Source organism: Pogoniulus pusillus, chromosome 8, assembly GCF_015220805.1.
Source record: "Pogoniulus pusillus isolate bPogPus1 chromosome 8, bPogPus1.pri, whole genome shotgun sequence".
In the NCBI taxonomy this organism is placed as follows: domain Eukaryota; kingdom Metazoa; phylum Chordata; class Aves; order Piciformes; family Lybiidae; genus Pogoniulus; species Pogoniulus pusillus.
This window is the reverse complement of record NC_087271.1, coordinates 30301925-30321387: the sequence shown is the minus strand read 5'-3', so window position 1 is coordinate 30321387 and position 19463 is coordinate 30301925. Positions and strand designations below refer to the sequence as shown.

At 42.5% G+C, this 19463-nt stretch overlaps 1 protein-coding gene across 3 annotated transcripts; it reads right to left on the bottom strand.

Annotated features, from left to right (window-relative positions):
- Positions 1-2449: 2449 nt before the first annotated feature.
- SAMD13 (sterile alpha motif domain containing 13) lies at positions 2450-14232 on the bottom strand. Of its 3 annotated transcripts, XM_064148310.1 has the most exons (5): positions 14102-14232; positions 13378-13591; positions 12612-12696; positions 8286-8397; positions 2450-3821 (listed from the first exon to the last, which is right to left on the bottom strand). In XM_064148310.1, exons 2-5 carry the CDS (start codon positions 13517-13519, stop codon positions 3678-3680), a joined length of 483 nt encoding a protein of 160 aa, XP_064004380.1. In that variant the 5' UTR covers positions 13520-13591; positions 14102-14232; the 3' UTR covers positions 2450-3677. The 3 variants fall into 3 exon arrangements, with proteins under 3 accessions (XP_064004380.1, XP_064004381.1, XP_064004382.1); XM_064148311.1 differs by lacking the exon at positions 13378-13591; XM_064148312.1 differs by lacking the exon at positions 14102-14232 and having other exon boundaries at positions 13490-13514.
- Between the last annotated feature and the right edge of the window lie 5231 nt (positions 14233-19463).

Below are 19463 nucleotides of genomic sequence, written 5' to 3'. Positions count from 1 at the left end.
TACCAAATCTTGTCCTGGAATTGTAAGAGCAGAGAATTTTTAATAAAATGATAAAAAGTGACACATTAGAACAAACTGTTTTAAAGAGAACAATAGGAGACAGAGACTGGAGATACCAGTAGACAAAGTGACCTTGGTAGACCGTTAACAGCCAAAGTCTACATACTCTGCTGACAGCTGCCTTATGTGTGCTTTATGTGTGGTACATGGCACTACATTCGGATGGAAACATAACATGCTATGCACTATGTGTCTACAGCTCGAGAGGAAAGTGAACATCAGAGCTGATGAACAAGTGCCGATACATATTTCACAACCATCATACCAAAAAGGCATACTATAGCACAGTCAGAAATTTTTTTAAGTGCTATGAAAGACTCTGATAGATGTGTACTGGTGGCGCTATCAAAAGGGCAAGAGAAGGGAGGGCCTTGGCTGCAGCACATCTCTCCATTCTGCTGTTGACCAGCAGCAGCGCTGGGGAGCTGAGTGCTGCTTTGCTCCTTTAAGCTGCCTCCAGGAGAAGAAAGTGGCTCTAAATTGCTGGTCTGGTGTGAAAGCAAGGAAACCTGCAGCCCTGAGACCACCATCATTCTCGCACCCAGTGTCACATCGGCAGTCAGACACCTGGCAGCTTAGCTGCCACTCAAAGCACAGGGAGGGCTTTTAAGGAAGAAGGACTTTGCTAGCTGTAGGCACATTAAGGGCACGTTATAAACTAAATTCCTGCATAGCTTTGCAGTTCTCAGAACTGCAGTATTGACACAGTATCCAGTAATGCCTATCAGTTGCTTCCTCATCTCAACAGCAGCTGTGTTTTCTGCAAGAGGAATGGTAGCTAAAAATAATCTGGCTCTAACTTCCTCTTTCAAACCCTCCAGTCTCTTTCAAATTTTTTTTTTTTTTTTTTTTTTTTGTTCAAGGAGAATGTAACACACAATGCCAGAATGGTCACCTGGACAATGAAAACAGCAGCGAAAAAAGCCAAAAGCTCACAGTAGGAAACTAACATAAAGATCAGAGGCAATAAAGAAAATTGTTAAGGTTCTGAGTAACACCCTCCAAATTGCCTTTCACACTTGCAGCAAGCTTTGTTAGGCCTCTGTTTACACAAGCCAGTTAGTAGTGCTGATCAAAAGGGGAATACAATATGGATGTTTCTGAATGCAATTCATTTGCTCATTTAAACATATTGAAAGAAAGAACAATGCCCAGCAATTGCCAAATTCACACTCAGGGCTGCACAGTGGAGGTTCTTACTCCCTCAGGAATAAATATTTTATTTTTTTTAGATCTATGGATGATGCAGAGTTAAATGTGTCAACCCCAAACCAAAGATGCAAAAGGAGAAGGTGGAGAATATGCAATTCATCCCTTAGCAACATAGCACGATGTATTCTCCAACAATAATTCTACAGGACTGGTAGGCAGTTTCAGACTGCTACATGCAGCTGCTTCACATAATCCTTTTCATAAACATGTATCATTCTCTATTAAAAGGAGTTTCATGCATAACATTTCAGTTGCAGCCTGTAATTAGCTGATACAGACTGTACCCGAAAATTCCCCAAGGCAGGGACAATGCTTTCTGTTTGAACCTATTCTTCCAGAAGATATCCTACTCCCAGTAGGTATCTCTGGACACTACCAAACTATAAATAAAATATAGTTCAGACAGTGACTTACAAACCTGCTGCTAACAGACTGATATGTGAAGTGAGCACAAGAGGCAGAGAAATGGTGAATACATCCCTGTCTCAGATTCCGAATAAATACGTTGTACCGTGCAAAGTGTGCTGCTGTATATAGTTAATGTATTATATCAATACACTGTGAGCTGTTTTTGTGGCTTTATCTCTTCTCAAATCTCAACACCAGAAACCCTAAGCAAATTTCTTACTGCTGTAGCATCAGCAGCCACCTCTCACTTGGCCATGGCAGAAGCAAAGGCAGAAGATCACAATAGTTTCTCCTTCCTCTCCCTGCATTCTGTTGCCACCTGGCAGAAAGCACTCTCTCCCTTCTCAGCTGCATCCTCTCATTATTTCCTCCCATATAATTTCCACTTTCACCACATTCTCCTGCTTATTTCTTTCTTCTCAATTCCTTCACCTACCCTCACAGATGAAACACCACACTGAAATTTCACTCAAAACCTTCTGGGTCAGAGAAGAAGATGGTGAGCCCAGACAGTGCTTATCTTCAACTGTGGACTACCTCACAGGTGTTCTGGGGTAAATCACCCTGCTGTACCAGGGCCAGCACAGTGCCTCTGCACCACTGACAGCTCTAGAAAGACATGAGAAGCACAGATGTTACTGGTTAACTGTGACCAGGATTTCTCCATCAGCAATATGTAACACCAGGAAAGAAAAAGCAAAAATAATGAAATTTTAAAATATCTTGGTAGGTGGTGTTAAAAGTAACCACAAGAGCATAGAAAATTAAGTGGGTTTGGATACCTTTTTAATGGGAAAAAGAAGAAAATCAGGAGCTCAAATACACCACAACAAAGAAACAGAAAAAGTGAAAGATCTGTAAACTGAATCCAAATATAAGCAATGCTTTATTGGGATATAGCAAGCAACCTATCAAATAGGGAACTGGTACAAACAGACTGGACAAGACTCTCTTTTAACAGAGATGTATGGTGACGAGACAGCTTCCTTCATTTTTCAAAGCAAGTATTCAAACCATTAAGCACTAAAATAACCCCAAAAATGGACCATTACAACAATGACAGACAATATTAAAAATGTGCAGAATTTTACTATTTTTACAAGTTTCTGCATAATGTTGGAAAACAAGTTATTATAAATTAAAATGGCAATAAAATTATTCTTTTTTTCTTTGGCAAAACAACACAAAATTTTAAAAACCAACTGTACTTTATATACAGCTACTACTAAAACCAGGTGAAAACAAGCTGAAAATTTAAGGACAGCAAAAAATGCACAGCCCAGTTTCACCTGTCAGCAATGCCTGCTGGTACTGAAGGGGATATGTTAGTTGTATGTACAGCTTTAAACATTGCAACATACCACAAGTAAACCTTAATAAGGTCAAAAATGCACAACCCAGTTTCGTCTGTCAGCAATGCCTGCTGGTACTGAAGGGGATATGTTAAGTTGTATGTACAGCTTTAAACATTGCAGCATACCACAAATAAACCTTAATAAGGTCAAAATAGGACCCTCTGCAAAAAAGGGTGAGTTGGCAAGTGTGAGTCCCATCCTAAAATTGTTAAGTAGTAACAATTTTAGCAGGTCTGTAGTGTAACCAAAACCCTCTTTTAACTGGTTTCTCTCTCCCAAATATGCATTATTTGGGATGAAGGGGCATGGTTATTTCAATTCATGAAATCAAGAATATGTATGGCTCAAAAATGAAAATGACATACCTTCCCCTTGTTGCTGATAGAGTGATGTAGCTATCTCAACATGTTCACTGATACTTCCTAAATGAGAAATTATTATGTACTACCTAAAAAATAGACACTACCTCTCTCAGTTCAGACTCAGTATATAGTACATTGCCAACTCTATCCAATAGGATATATATTGTAATTTGGTTTAAATTCTTAATAGATATATTCTCTCTTTACAAAGTTCCATCACATGAAACCAAATTGCTTATTTATTGTTTGAGGCACAACATGGCCCCAATTAGACAATTTGCTATAAAGAGTTGTTCTTTAGATGTTGTGTCTGTAGAGGTTTTACGTGATACTCATAGATTTTCAGCGCAGGCCCCAGTTTTAATGAAAGTCCAGTCAGTACATCATTTCTTGTCATCAACAGTAATGATTTGCCATCAATTTCCTATAAGAAGAATTAAAGAGTTGATAAAGACAAATGTACAAGTCTAACAGATGAGAACAGTCATGCAACAAATGGAAGACTATTACAGAAGATCAATAAGAAAATAAATAGTATCGTTTGCTTTCCTGACATTATGTTTGTAGCTGCTAAACTTTCCTGTCTGCTTTTCAAGGGCCCACCTGTGCTAAGGTGTAAGCACTGTTCAGTCACACACAATCCAATGAATCTAAGTTCAAAATACCCTCCCTGTAAATCTGTTTCAAATTAAAAGAGAAGGATATCCTTTAAGGAGAAGACTGTATGAAGTGCATTTCAGAAGAATTGCCATTGGACCAGTCAGTATCTGCTAATAACTTCAGGTGCCTTCTTTAAAAGGCCAAGCTTTCCATGCATCTGGGAGTAGGGAGGGAATAAAACCCAGCCTTCCTGCAGTCAGAAACTTCAGAATGGCCTAACTGTGAAGCTAAACACTATGAGAGGACTTCTATTCCTTCACTTACAACAGAAGCAGCTAATAGCAACCTTCCAGCTTAGGTCTCAACCACCTCTACTTGCTCCTGTTCAAAATACTCACTGCTAAATCACAGATATGTTTGGGATTTTTTTCCTTTCAAGATTTGGCTTTCTAACCTATTTAGATTAGAAATCCTCTAGGCTTTGGAGGTTTTTTTCCTACCTCAAAAGCTTTATGTTTGAAAAATACCTATAAATGATTTTTCAAAGGTCAAAATGGAAGAGAGAGAATTCATATCTCTCAATTCCCATCTCCATTTTAGACATGGGACTATCCTTTCCTTTACACAGTCCTACAGCTCAGTCACACTGTACTACTCAGGAAGCAGGAGCTACAGAGCTACAGCTATACAACAATGCATTGACTGGTATCTCACAACACTGCCAAACCTCATGAGGTTGTCATAGCCCAGCGCAGTATATAGCCTTATGGCATTCTCCTGCACTGGACTTCACTCTGCTGTTGCAATTGTTTTTCACTTTTAGTAAAAATCCCCCCTATTAAATGTTTGATTACTATCAACAGCCAATAACCAGTTGAAATACTTGCAAATATTATTGTTTTCCACAGTAATATATTGCCAGAATTTTGTATTTTTATAAAGACTATGAACATCACACATCAATTTATCCCACTGCAGCATCTTGCTTAGAAATACTAAATATTGTCTTGAAAATGTCAGACATCCTGTCCTTGATTACAAGTCAATGTGAAAACAAAAAGATTTATATCAGAATTCAACATGAATTTCTCCAGACTGCTCTCTCTTATAGTTGGATAAAGTTCACAAATACAAAATATACGAACAACCACCACATGGTCAAAGATGCATTTCTTTGCAATCTCCCCAAGAGATGACTGCTAATCCATCAGAGAGTGAAATATAACAGTATTTCTAAAAGAAAAAAAAATGCAATTCATTTTCTACCCAAATATAGCAGATGCCTCCTTCCACTGCCCACTGTTGAGAAAGTTAATGGTTAAAACTAGTTTCTATCCTCTCTTTTCCATTCATCACAATTCTTTCTGTGGGAATTTTGACACCAGTGAGAACTTAGCTCATTGCTATGACTGATCTGAAGATGCCTCTTCTGCTGCTGTTCAACAATGCTACAGAGGAAGAACAGCCTCCAGCTTGGTAAGATCCAAATGGAGTAAATCCAGTACTTGGTGCAGGACAAACTTGAAGAACAGGTGAAAAGCATTTATTCCTTTCCCTTCTTCTTCCACAGGGTTCCCTATGGATCCTAGAAATGCTAGTAAATACTAAGGCTTCCATTGAATAGAAAACTCATTCTTTAAAAGTATCTGGGTAGAAATGGGCAATTACCTATTCAGAATTCAAGAGTTTTATCTTTGTTTGTATTGTTTGCTTTACCTCTTCCACTTCTTCTTAGTTTTCCACTTAAACCTGCTTCTGTAGATTTGTCATAGTCATTGTGGGGTTTGGTCCCACAGCCACATACAGGCAGGCAGCAGTTCTTTGAAGATATCCACACCCTCATCTTGCATCTGGTTTGCCTCTCTCTTTCATCATTCTGTGCCCCAAACTTTGTGGCTTGTCTGATTTGCATGCTGATGTTACAGGGTTTTTTTTTGTTATTGGGCAACAGTGGAATCTGTTTTCATCAGTGAGCTCTTCTGACTTGCTGAAATCAGTGGAACTCCAAAGACTAATGTATAATCATCGTATAATCATGACTTTTTACCAACACAATACAATTTAAAAACCCAACATTCTACAGTCCTTAAAATGTCCTCTCTTTCCTTAAAATGTTGTAATAAAAAATCACAGAATCACTTGCTTTGGTAAGTCCAGATATATTCAGGTTAATCAACAGAAAATGTGGACTCAGTTACTGTTGAATAAAATCTGAATGTAATAATAGACAGTATGATTACATTCTAGACTATGGATGTTTTGTAGGAAAGCACAGTGCTACTCCTACTGAAGCAGTTCAGTGGAAAACGGTTTCCCAGTGTGTAGGTGAAACAGAATACTTTCCTTCACCAGTTGTGAACTCTTTTCCCTTCCAGTACATATTCAGAGCAACAGCAGAACAAATTAATTTAGGTTTCTGGGGCCCAGGGAAGCTGCAGTACAAATGACAGAAAAAAGGAGATGGCCACAGCTTCAGCAGGTGTCTCTAGACAGAGGATGACTAAGGATTCAGAGTGAACCTGGCTGTACTGCCATACCTGGAAGGCCTGAGACATCATGATAACAAATATCATAAGTACACAGAGTTAAGTTAATGGCCAGGGAATACAGTAGAGGAAGCAGAACACTGCCACTGTTGCTCATGGGGCTGTTCCTGGTGCAGACAGGGAATGGGCTGGCAGAGCTGGTATGGAGAATTGGACACTGGCTGCTGCTCCTCCTGCTGCTAACAGAATAGAGGAGGAAGGAAGTGGCAATGACTTCTACTGTGACTGTCCTGCACTTTCTGGCTGCATCCGGGTGGCAGCTGTCAGCCTCTCTCTCCAAGGCTTTGGCATAAAGTGAAGCTGGCAGCAGAATCACAGGCACATTTCTGTCCAGGGCTATCCTAGCAGAGCCCTGGCAACACATTGCTAAAAAGCAGCTTACTTCAGCTACCTTCCTGAAGCCACTTGCCTCACTATAGAATACTAATAAAACCTTTACACTCTACTTCTACACTGCTTTTCATCAGGATGTTGCAAATTGCTTTGCCAAAACTTATGAGTTAGCCTCACCTTGCTGCTGCAAGATCAGCAGTAATTACTGCAGTGTTATTGACAAGCCAGCTAAGGTGCAGAGAGGTTAAGATACTTGATGAAAGTTAGAGGTATCTGTCAGTCTAAGGAAAAAAATCCCAGAGGCCACAATTACTTTGCCTGGGTGTTATTTTTAAGCCACATTTCCAGGGTTTTTGAGGAGACAGGGGTGCTAGTATTAAGGAATGGGTGCACGTAAACAATTTTTTTGTCTGTTTTCAAATTCTGAAAATGTTGTAGCAGATGCAGAAAGAGCCTCTCTCTCCCTGCACCAGAATTGCCCAATGCCAAGTTTTTCACCACTGAGAAACAAGAGCTAAATTTAGATACTGTTATACTACAATCAGATGGGATTTCATTGTCCAGCTGCTGAGAGTCAGCAAAATTAACCTGACCACTAGTAATGTTATTTCACATTACATGTAGTTTCCCAGCAAAGCTGCCACTAACCAGCCCTACCTCAGTGCCTTGGAAAGTGAAGCCACCTATTTTTATAGCTAAATACAAGTGTTGGTAACTAATTTCCTAACAGACACATGTAAACATCAAGACTTATCCAAGAAGGTACTGAAGTGACAACCTGGAGATGCAGGTTCCTTCTCTATGAAATATGTAGACTGTAAGCCAAGTAAGCCAACTTCCCTATCCTGTTCCACCAGTACACCACACCAGTATGTTGACAGGTGAGTTACAAGGGGCCACGAGACTGTTAAGATCTCTGCTTAAAGATATCTACCAAAAAATGCCACTGATTAGCATCACCAGTTACAAGACCCAGAAATGAAAACCCAACCTCTTCTTCAGACTGAGTCCTACAAACATATGCTTCTCTGTCTGAACAGAATATTCCCCTTTACTGCCACCTTGCCTTTTCCCTGTTCACTTGCACTGCCAAGTTCAACACACTAAGAAAGAAGGGAATCACCATTCATGTTTTAAATTACAAGGTAGTGAAACTGAGTTAATCACACAGGGAGACTGAGTCCAAGCTAGAAAATCTGATTCCTCATCTTTCAGATGACCATTTTAAATTCCAACCCATTATCCACACCTTGCAGCATTGTAGAACAATACTATTACTCAAAGATCAGAATTCAGTAACAGATTAAAATCCCCCTTTTAATGTGGGATTTTCACTCCTATTTAACAATATATAACCAGGTCTGTGGTGAAAATGAGGAATGTGAGAAACTGGTGGCTGTCAGATTTACCTGTTCTTGAAACACATTGGCTTGTTCTTCAAATCCAGCTGTTCTGAAATAATTCACAACATCGATAACAGCCCAGTCCGCAGGATCTGGAGGTCTCCCATTCTCTACTGAACTGGAAAGTGCAAATCCAGACAAGTAATCACTAAATGTGTGCAGAGCATCTACTGGTTATTTATGCATACTCCATGTAGATTCTCTCCTTTCTTCCTCCTGGAAAAGTAACCTTTTGATACACATCTCCTGCCTCAACAGTCCTGTTATCTTCCACTTGAAAGAACTGATGCTGGGGACAGCTAAGATACCACTTTCTTCAGAAAAGAAGAAAGTATATGATCTTCACATCAGCCAGAAGTAATTGGTCAGGACTTTTTCCTGCACCTGTGCTGCATTTAACAGTTGGACAACAAAGACTACTGCGACTAAGGTCCAAATCCCTGTCTTTCAAGATTGCCACTTGTTTTCAACTACCATGGACTTACAGAGAATTGTGGCATGTTAATTATTTTCCCAGATGAGAGTGTGTTTCCTTGCAACACAAACTAATGAAAACCATCTTTACCTTGTAAAACAAACAAACAAACAAGAGAAGCACCAATGCTCCTCTCAGCACTAATTTTGCTCACTACAGAAAATTTCGACAAACTGTTTTTGGATTCATTTCTGGACAAACCTGAGGACTTTTCAAATAACTAGGAATCTGAGAAAACATTTGTTAAGCACTATCAGACTGAATTCTCTGACTGACCTCTGACATTTGCTTTTCACAGTGGCACAAACAAACAATCATTTATATTTCTATCCTTATCCTGCATTTCTAATCATCAGTCTGCCATTATTCTGTCTCACATAACCTTTGTGTATCTGCAGATTCGTGGTAAAAAAGACACAGTGAACTTGATTGCATTTCCTACAGCAATTTAGGAGGATGAAGAGCAAGACCTCAAAAGAAGTAACTTCTTACACATGTTTCTCCAAGTAGAAGTCCCAAGGTTCTCCTCTCTTAACTCTTGGAATGTATGTGGCAACAAAATTCTGGCCCTAGAGACTCACAATGCATCACGGAATCACAGGATGGCTGGAAGGGACCTGAAAAGATCATCTAGTCCAAATCCCCTGCCAGAGCAGGATCACCTATACCAGATCACACAGAAATGCATCTAGGCGGGTTTTGAATATCTCCAGAGAGGGAGACTCTATAACCCCCTTGAGAAGCCTGTTCCAGTGTTCTATCACCCTCACAGGGAAACAAAATTCCTCCTCATGTTAAACTATCTACACCTCAACTTCCACCCACTGCCCCTTATCCTGTCATTGGGCATCACTGAGAAGAGCCTGATTCCATCCTCTTGGCACTCATCCTTTACCTATTTATAATCATTGATGAGGTCACCTCTCAGTCTCCTCCAAGCTAAAGAGCCCCAGCTCCCTCAGTCTCTTCTCGGAAGACAGATGTTCCATTCCCTTAATCATCTTTGTGGCTCTGAGCTGGACTCTCTCAAGCAGTTCCATGCCCCTCTTGAACTGGGGAGCTCAGAACTGAACACAGTACTCCAGATGTGGCCTCACCAGGGCAGAGTAGAGGGGCAGAAGAACTTCTCTTGACCTACTAACCACACCTCTTCTAATACACCCCAGAATGGCATTGGCCCTCCTGGCCACAAGAGCACATTCTTGGCTCATGGTCAACCTCCTATCAACTAGAAATCCCAGATCCTTTTCCCCTTCACTGCCTTCCAACACGTCAGTCCCCAACCTATACTATATCTGGGGTTGTTCCTTCTAAGGTGCAAGACTCTACACTTGTCCTTGTTGAATTTCATTAAATTTCTCCCTGCCCAACCCTTCACCCTGTCCAAGTCTTGCTGAATGGCAGCACAGACTTCTGGTGTGTCAGCCACTCCACTCAGTTGGGTGTCATCAGCAAACTTGCTGACAATGCACTCTGTGCCCTCAGCCAGGTCATTGATGAATATATTGAACAGAACTGGTCCCAGTACTTACCCCTGTGGGACCCCAGTAGTTACAGGCCTCCAACTAGACTCCATCCCATTGACCATAACTCTCTTGCATTTTCCCTAAGACACAGGCTGTCACTTTCAATGACTGAACTTCTCCTTAAAATTAAACAAACTCCCAACAATTACATACTTAAAAAAGCACAAAAGAAACAACATAATAAATTCTAAAGAATTTGATTCTTCCCCAAAGAGCAAATAAAATATTCAATATGGTTAAATACCTTCTAGCTATATTTTGCTTACTTCCCAAAAATTTAAGCTGATATTATCTCAAACACTCCTTGACACAACCTTCTACTTCAGCCCAGATGTGTTTTTTCTTCATTTAGCTCATCTTTTACTAGAAGAGAACTACAACTTAGTCCACCCACATCCCAGGCTCAACTGCAATGGCTTCAGGAGCTCTACCTCAGTCATCAACTGATCACAGGAAATAATTAAAAGTTCTTGACTTAAGGAATGGCATCATGCTGCACTTAAGCAAATTTCCACAGCTGCAGATGATTCAATAGTATGTGGCAGACTACTGGGAGGCTGGTTGAATTTTAACCCATCTACCACACAGATGCTCATTTGGCTTCTAGACTCCAATACTCTCCTTCCTGTCCTGCTCTTCCACATGGCTCTATTCTTTAAACAAGAACGAGGAACACAAAAGAGTCATGGTATAGCTGGTCCTCGATGCCACAAAATCTTAAAAGGACTGGCATTTTAGACTTTGTAACAACATACTAGATGCACTGATACCGACTAAAGATTAAGCTTGCCTGCTTTTTGCCACCATCCCTGTGCCTTTATTGCCACCACGTGGCAGAAGCAGCAAGGCTTGAAAGGATATAGCTGCGACAGATTTTACCCAAGCTATTTATAACCACTGCAAAAAAAGTGCTAAATTCTTTCTTTGCAGATTTTTGTACACACATACTCCATGCACTCATTTAGAAACCATAGCTCCCTCTCAGTTCTAAAAAGCCACCTTCACAATTAGTAGTTGAGCCTTTATGGCAAAAGCTTCAGGAGAAAATGATTAAACACAAATCGTCCTTGCTTTGACTGCTTCTCTTCTCCTCCCACCACAGAGTCCTCATTGTAGAAGCAAGGCTGCCAAGTGAAGGTAGCTTCTGAGGCACATACACGATATTGTCTAATCACAGTCAAAAACCAGAAGACTGCATTCTATGTTGCTGTGGTGTAACCAGTATCTCAAGTGAAGGGGAGCATGCTGATTTTAATGGCTGCCATCAGATCTTTTGATGTTGTGTCATCATCAGGTGTTTTATCAGAATCCTGAAGTGATCATTATCGTTACTTATATTTCTCTAATGCCTGGGAGACTAAGCGTTGTCGAGTTTCCTTGGAAGGCTAGTGGTAAAGAGATCTGAAGAAGAATGATGTGCAGCTTTGCAGAAGCACTGCACTTTGAGAAGACAGGCTACAAACTCTTTTTTGGTGATTTTTAAAAAAACACTTAGAAGCATAGAATCACAGAATCAATAAGCTTGGAAGAGACATCCAAGATCATCCAGTCCAACCTATCACTCAGCCCCACATCTATATATGCATGTATCTATCCCAGTATGGTTTTTATAACCCTAAAGCAGCAAGGTCAAATATTCCCACACAGAACTCCACTTCTCAGATCATAACTTCATTTGGAATTGCTAGTTGTAACTTAAGAATTTCTGACTTGATAAAGAAGTGCCTCTGAAACAGTTTCTGTCCTTCAGCCTGCAACCTGCTGCACCAATGAAAATTGTACAGCAGTGCACACCATGTGTCTGTCTTATTCCTATCCTAGGTGTGAAGAAGAAACCCATTAGCTTAGGGATTCTCCAGCAAACAGCTTAAAATTATGCTTCAGAAGAGAACTGACACAAAAGACATATGCTGCTGCTACTACTTCTTAGTTCTAGATGGCCGTGTGGTCCACAGAAAATGACATGTCTGTCTCTCTGTATGTCTTTCCTGCAGCAAGGAGACTTCTACAGACTTCTGCTCATCAGGCACTCGTTCAGCCGAAGCCAGATAAGAAGAGGCAGAATACTAGTTACAGTACTACCACTCATTTCAGTCTTTGGTTGAAACGAGAAAGGTATACCCCTAACTGCTATACAGTTTTCACACATATCACTTTTAGTCAGTTCAGTGCCTATGACTCTTCTGAAGCTGAAATACAACTGAGAACAGGGAAGGTTTGAACAAGCAAAGATGGAGGTGCCCACCACTGCCAACTGTATTAAGTCAAAGAAAAACTACAGTCAAAATCCATGTGCTGTTTGCATAAACTTCACACTATAGATTCACTTACTTTTTGACATCCAGAGTGCCATTTTCCTTGTTTTCCATGTCAACAGTTAGCATGGGGAGGATAGAGGTTTCTTTTACTTCAGCCACTGATCAATAAAGGGGGAAAAAAGCTGTGTTTAATTATTGGTAGTATAAAAAGAACAACATCATGTAACAGAAAAAAAAAGCATGCTACAGGAACACAACCATATTTCCGCCTGAGTAAAGATGCCATCAAAGACTGCTTTCTTCAGAAACCCAGCAAAGCTGATTAATAGCTAATGAACTAGGGAAAGCTGACCTGTGCTTCAAACACAGTAAGTAATTCATGCCTGAAAAATCAAGGAGGGTAATGTTATATCTGATCCTTTTTGAAATTAATAAAATTATGGTCAAACTATATATTCACACACATCAAGTGAAATGCAATAGACAGCTAGATGAGCTTATTACACCTTCATTCATCCAGCTACACAGAGGATCCAAACATATGTAGGATCTTCTCCTATGAGAGGTTTTGAAGTCCATAGCCTTGTTTTACAAATGGTGAATTTAGGAAACAGATGAGCACAAAATTACTTATAACCATCTCACGCACAAAGCTGGTAAGCAGAATTACCAATTGAGCATCAAACTCCTGAGGCCCGAACCAGTATTTTATACATAAGACTACTCCTCCTGCACTAACACAGCTGCTTCTGTGACATGCAGAGTGTGCCGGAGAACCTAAAATGTACGCAGGAAAAAAACCCACTTTTTTTCCCTTCCCTTGCAGTGTTCTGGAGTACCTTTTCCACACAGCTCTCCCATCACTTCACAGAACATGCAACAACGACCCAAGCCTTTTCTTTCTGTTCTCAAATGAGCCATTTCTGTTTCAGAGACTGCTAAAGAACTGACCACGGACTCAGGATGTTCTTGCTGTAACATTAATGGATGACAGCGAAATGTCACAGAACTCTGGGCAGTACTGGATAGGGAAAACGTGTTCTTCGAGTGAAACTTTGCAAAAATAGAGAATAACAATTAATAGTGCTGTTTAAAAATATTTAAAAGACCCTTTATTATACAGCTAGCAGCATGTAAAACACCAAGAAGACAGTAACAAACTAATCGAAAAGACGCGTTTGCCTGCACCGCTGATCAAATAACTCAAGGCATTCCCTTAATCACTTCGTGGTTCACCTGAGGTGACATCAAAACGGCAACCACACCAGCCTGCCTGCGAAAGGTCCCCTCGCCCAGCCGCGCAGGACCGCGGGCAGCTACCCCGGTTCGGGGCAGGGTACCTCCGCAGAGTCCGCAGCCCCGCGTAGCCACCCAGGCGCGGGAGGGGGGAGTTCCCGGGATTCTCCTTCCCCTGCGGCGGGCGAGGAGACGGCAGCCCGGGACGGCGTGACACGCGTTCACCATTTTACAAGCATCTCCGAAAACGTTCGCCAGGCAGCACTGCACCGCATTGTCATTTTTTGGCCGGGAGGGAGCGGGGTAAAGTAAGACAGAAAAACCTACCTAGGAGCAACTAAACCAAAGCATTGCTAGAGGCTGCTCCGGAGCGGCGCAGCCCCAGCTCCCGCCCCCCCCGCCGGCAGCGGGGCGCTGTGAGGCGGCTCAGTTTGACACCGGGCAGCAGCCCCGCCTGGCTCCTGGCCCGCACCAACCGCCGCCCGCGTCATGGCGGACGCGTTAAAGGCGCAGCGGATGCGCCGCCCCCCAGCGCGGTCAGTGGGCCTGGGGCGCCGCGGGGTCCCCGCGCCCGCCGCCCCGCACCAGTCCATTTATTCGCCAGTGCCTGCACCGCGGAGTCACACCAAGGCAGCCCGGGAAGTTCCTTCCTCTGAGAGCATGGACTCCGGGGAGCAGCTTCCCTCAGGCAGCGCTTACCTGCCGGGGGAGGGCAGGCAGGACAGCGACAGGGCCGGTGCCGGGGGCTGCTGTCAGGGGCGGCTGCAAACCTGGCCGTGGCCGGAGCGGAGCACTCAGTGCCAGATTCACTACGGGAGTTTCTTAGGACCTCCTTGTAAACAATTCTCCTCCTACCAAAGGGTGTCTGTGAAATAACGGTAAGAACTGGAGGGGAAGGGGAAAGATCGGCGGATATTTTTTGCAGGATGCAGCACGGAGCTGGTAGCATTTCACAGAAGGTGCAAAATGGGGAGAGCCAGACCTCGAAAAACTGATAAAGTTACTTAATTTCTAGAATGACTTCACCAACTTGCAGTTGTATAGCAGACACTTGGGTTTCTCTGGCACTAGAGCATCGGCAGGCTCAGGGTGATGGGACAGGGGAACGACTGGACAGCAGAACCGTGCCACCACTACCATATGCCATCATCAGGCTGGGGCATGAGAAGAGATGGGCATAGCAATTCTCAGGAACAGACACATATCTAATTCATGTAAGCACCATACCTTACTTCACAAGGAGAACCTCAGATACCCACAAGATTTGCTGTACAATGAGGTAGAACAGAGTGCCTATAGATGACTAAGACTGACCTACTGGCAATCAAATTTTGCCTGTGGAGATAATACAAATGATGGCAATTTTTTCCAGCAATTGTTGTTTGTTGTTTTAATTACATTTCAAAATTTCCTTTGTTTCAACGTGTTTCCTAATAGCACTGTAATATGACATGGATGACATGCTGCCAGTGCTAGGGAGATCAAACAAGCAACACTAACCAACCAACATACGCTGCCTTCCTCATATGCAGGTGTTGCAGTCTTCCTCTCAGCACCAGAGCTGTGTTCCAACCACAACTCAGATGCTGTGACCTTTTGACCATCACTAACACTCTAGGTTAGTACAAATTAATGGAATATTTTACTTCTGGAATTTCCTTCTGAGTTATACCACTCAAATTACAACCTTGCTGTTCACTGCAAGGCAAAGGGCACTCTAGAAGCCACCCAGGGATTCATACAGAACCAACTGGTGACTTCAGCCTGATTTCAGCAGAGCTCCATGACGTGAATGCTCCAAACAGCACTTACGAGCCTGCCAGCCAGCAGAGCTGGCACATGGGACCGTCCCAAGCACTGTATATCTCTCTCAATCACAGAAGCAGGTAACTACATCCTAGATGAACATGGGAACAGAGATCTGAGTCACCTGCTAACTGGATGCAGCTACAAGCATTAAATTCACAGGAAAAGTGCACTTCTGTGCAAAGGACTGTAGGTGTGACTTCCCCCAATCATTTAATTTTGCTTGACTTATAACGCTGCCAAATAAATAAACAAAGCTTGTAAAAACCATGCAAATAACAGGACCTGACTATCAATAGAGCATTGAGGAATAGGGAAGTCCTCATTGCTTTCAATTGTCAATAAATGCAGATAAATGAATTAGAGTATTGAACATACTGCACCCTAAAGAAAACTCTCCTTACTTCATGTCCCAAAGCATGCTGTAAAATGTGGCACATTTGTGTTGGATGAGTAAGCCGCACAAGGCGATTCTTTTTTGTCTCTCAAGAAATACGCGTTCTAAATGAAGCCCTAATAAGTTTCCTGCATCAGCTGATTTCTAACTTTGGTAATGAACTGACATTTGAGGATACAAATATAAACCAGCTATTTTACTCACACTCTCCTCTTCCTTCCATCCTGTTCCTTCAATTAATCCTTAGAGTATTCACAGCGAGGCTCACACAGTTGTGTGTGTGTGTGTTCCACCTAGAAGTCCTTGAACAGGAGAATGGGCTGTGGAAAAAATCCCTGTGGAATATAATTCGTGGTTTGTGCTTTTATTCACTGGGTAAGGTAATTTAATTAAAACATGATTATGTCTGGAGACAAAGCAGGAAAGTGAATGAGAGTTTTGTTTGGCTATTTGTATACTGCTTCTGCCAGAAAACGTTTCCAGGCTAGGTCGGGAACAATGCAAGACCAGCCTTGGTAGATCCAGTTTAAGGAATCAACGCTGTGTGTCTCTGAACTAATGCCATTACTCGAGGAGAAGCAGGGAAGTCAGCATACATATTGGACACCAATCGACCCTGCTTTCTAGGTACTGCAAAATACCACTTTTCTACAGAAAAACGTTTGGGGTTTTTTTGTGTCCTTGGGAAGTGACAGCAGTACCTGAAGACAGGTGTGGCAGAGGAGAACACAGCACCGTTAGCTCGGTGGTGGATGCCAAATGTCAGCGCCCTCAGTGCAAACCCGAGCCCTTTATACCTTTCTTGTTCCAGTGCCCTTGGTAAAACCACGAATCAATATGTTCATGTGGAAAGATAAGTGAGAAAATAAGAAAGGAATGAAGTGGTTTCGTGTTGAGGGCCGCTTAGGAAAGCTTCTCTGCCCGAGCTGGTCATACGCGGAGGAGGAGCTGTACCTGTGCGCCCCCAGCAAGGACCGAACGCTACCGTTGCGGCCGGGCGCGCGGGCAGCCTGTCAGCGCCCTGCCTCAGCCGCCAGTAACGGCTTCCGGGGCCCGCGCCGCCCGCCTGCCGCCATCCCGCCAGCGCGGAGGCTGCTGGGAAGCGGAGTCCCCCGGGGGTTTGCCCCTCGGCTTGCCGGCAACCGGGGTGAGCGGCCAGGCTTCTTCCTCGTTCCTCTTCGTATACATTCATCTTGCCTAAGCAGACACTTGAAGCTGTACCCTGGGAGTGCCGAAGTATCTTCTACCTTTGTCATCTGCTCTGAATAGCCACTTGTCCCACACTGCGCTTATGGATGTCTTTATCACACTCATGTGGCACTGATTATCTTAGTCACCCTAGGACTTTTAAGTACCTCAGAGTAATTTCTGCAGTCCCTGGCAACAGTCACCCAGAAAGAGACAAAATCTGTTACTGGTCCAGGTTGCACCTTTGAAACATTTTTTCCCACTCTCATAAAACTGTCTTTCCTCAGTTCAGGTCTTTTCCACTCCAGTCCATGTTCTTTCTGGTTTGCTTGAATTGAATTTTGCCACTTACCTTACTTCAGACCATCAGCAGCTTAGTGCTCATCATCCTGCTTGCTCTCCCCTCCCTACTTCGGCACTGCACAGGGAAGTGAGGGACAGTTCCCAGCAAGGTACTCCTATTTGCCCACAGAGTCCAGCAATGGAACTCCTCTTTTCAATTCCTGCCTTGGCAAGAAAAATCATCCAAAAGCCATGCTGTCTTCTTCACAGTCCCCTTCTGACCTGCCAGGGTTTTCTGTAGGTCTAAGCATGCTCTGAAATTCTGCATAATGCCTAGACAAAAGGCTGAAGACAGCACTGGTACAAATCAAGTGTGGAGGGAACCAAGGTAGAATCGCCTGACTTGTACCAACCTTGAAATGTATGTTCAAGTACTAGATCAGAGCACAACAGCCAGTCGGCTTTGATTTATATTCCATACAATTACTTGTGTACACTCTTAAAAGGTAAAACACAGGGTCCAGAGATAAGCAAGAATTTTTGTAAAAGCTCTGTGTTTCAGGATGGACTCATGGGTTAAGAGCTCTGCAGGTGCACAGTGCCAAATCGGCAGCACAGCTCCCTTGCTGCAAGCCTGGAGGGGAGGAGCACGGCTCAGAACTACTGACAAGGCAGTAATTAACAGGATGGAAAAGACCTTCGTTTTGTCCTGATGGGGAGTCTCTTAAGTCTTTGTTGTAGTGTGTGCTTTGTATGCAACAAACATTATTTTGTAATATGACTCTCCTATAGGACAACTTCAGTTGCACCCTCCTCGCACCAAGCTAAAAATGAATGTGTACATCAGCTGACTACCATACAAGGCCAGTGGTACCTTTCTGCTTGTGCTTCCTCTGGTTTCCAGGACTCAACTGCCTAAATAAATCTCCCTGGATGTGAATTATGTCCACTTCATAGAGAATTTCCTGCCCTACTTATTTTGTTGTTGTTGCCGACCTTATTGTAGTAGTTGCACTAACTGAATAAAGCAATTGTCCAAGCGGAATGTCTTGTTATTTTTAAGGTTATACTTTATACATATATATAAAAATAAATGATTGAATAAAATGCTACTTATTCTGTCCATACTAGCAGTAGTAATGTAGCAAGAAGCTTATAAAAATGCTCACATAAAACACCAACATTGTAAAACAGAATCCAGCCTAATAAAAAATATCATATGTGAGTACAGCTCAGACATCTCAGTGAAACTAGCTGTTAAATCTATAGGAAATCTGAAAAGTATCACTTTGGTTTTATAAAGTGAGGCAATGAAAAGGAAGACATGCTGATGCACACAAGAATGGAAAAATACAGTTATTGCCAGAAAAATGTCAGTAAGACATAAGCAGAAATCTTTACTAATTTCAAACACTACATTAAGAAATTAACATCAGACTTTTTCCCACTTTGCTAGAAGGCTTTTTTCTCTCAGGAGTGAGGAACCTGCATATCACTGAGAAAACATCAAAAGCCTGATTCTGATGCCTTGGCAGCCCAGTGACCCACTTAGTAACTAGTGGAGGAAGTGTGATTCACAGGTGCTTTTGCTGCAGGTGAAGCAGGAACCTGGGTCCTGTCAGACAGCTTTCCCCAGCAGAGGTCTTGGGGTTTGCTGTGTACACTTCTGCTCCTCCTCCTTCTCTAGACAATAATTACAGGAGTGAGGCCTCCATCTTCTTAATAAGACAGTCCTGGCTGTAAAGTTGACTTCCAATACCTTCCCAGCCATCCGTATAAGCTTTTACTTCCCTGGATGCGGTGCCTGGGAACCAAGCCCAGAACAGATAGATATGCTGCAAAGTCAGCGTATGTATGAGCCTGTACAGCTCTCACACCACCACCATATCAAGAGACAGAGAAGGCACACACCTAGGCTGAAGAAACATCTATCAATAGGTAAGACTAACATCTAGTTTCCTCAGTATCCACCTGATGTGGCCAAACCTACTGCTGACTGCAAGATCCACTGTTAGA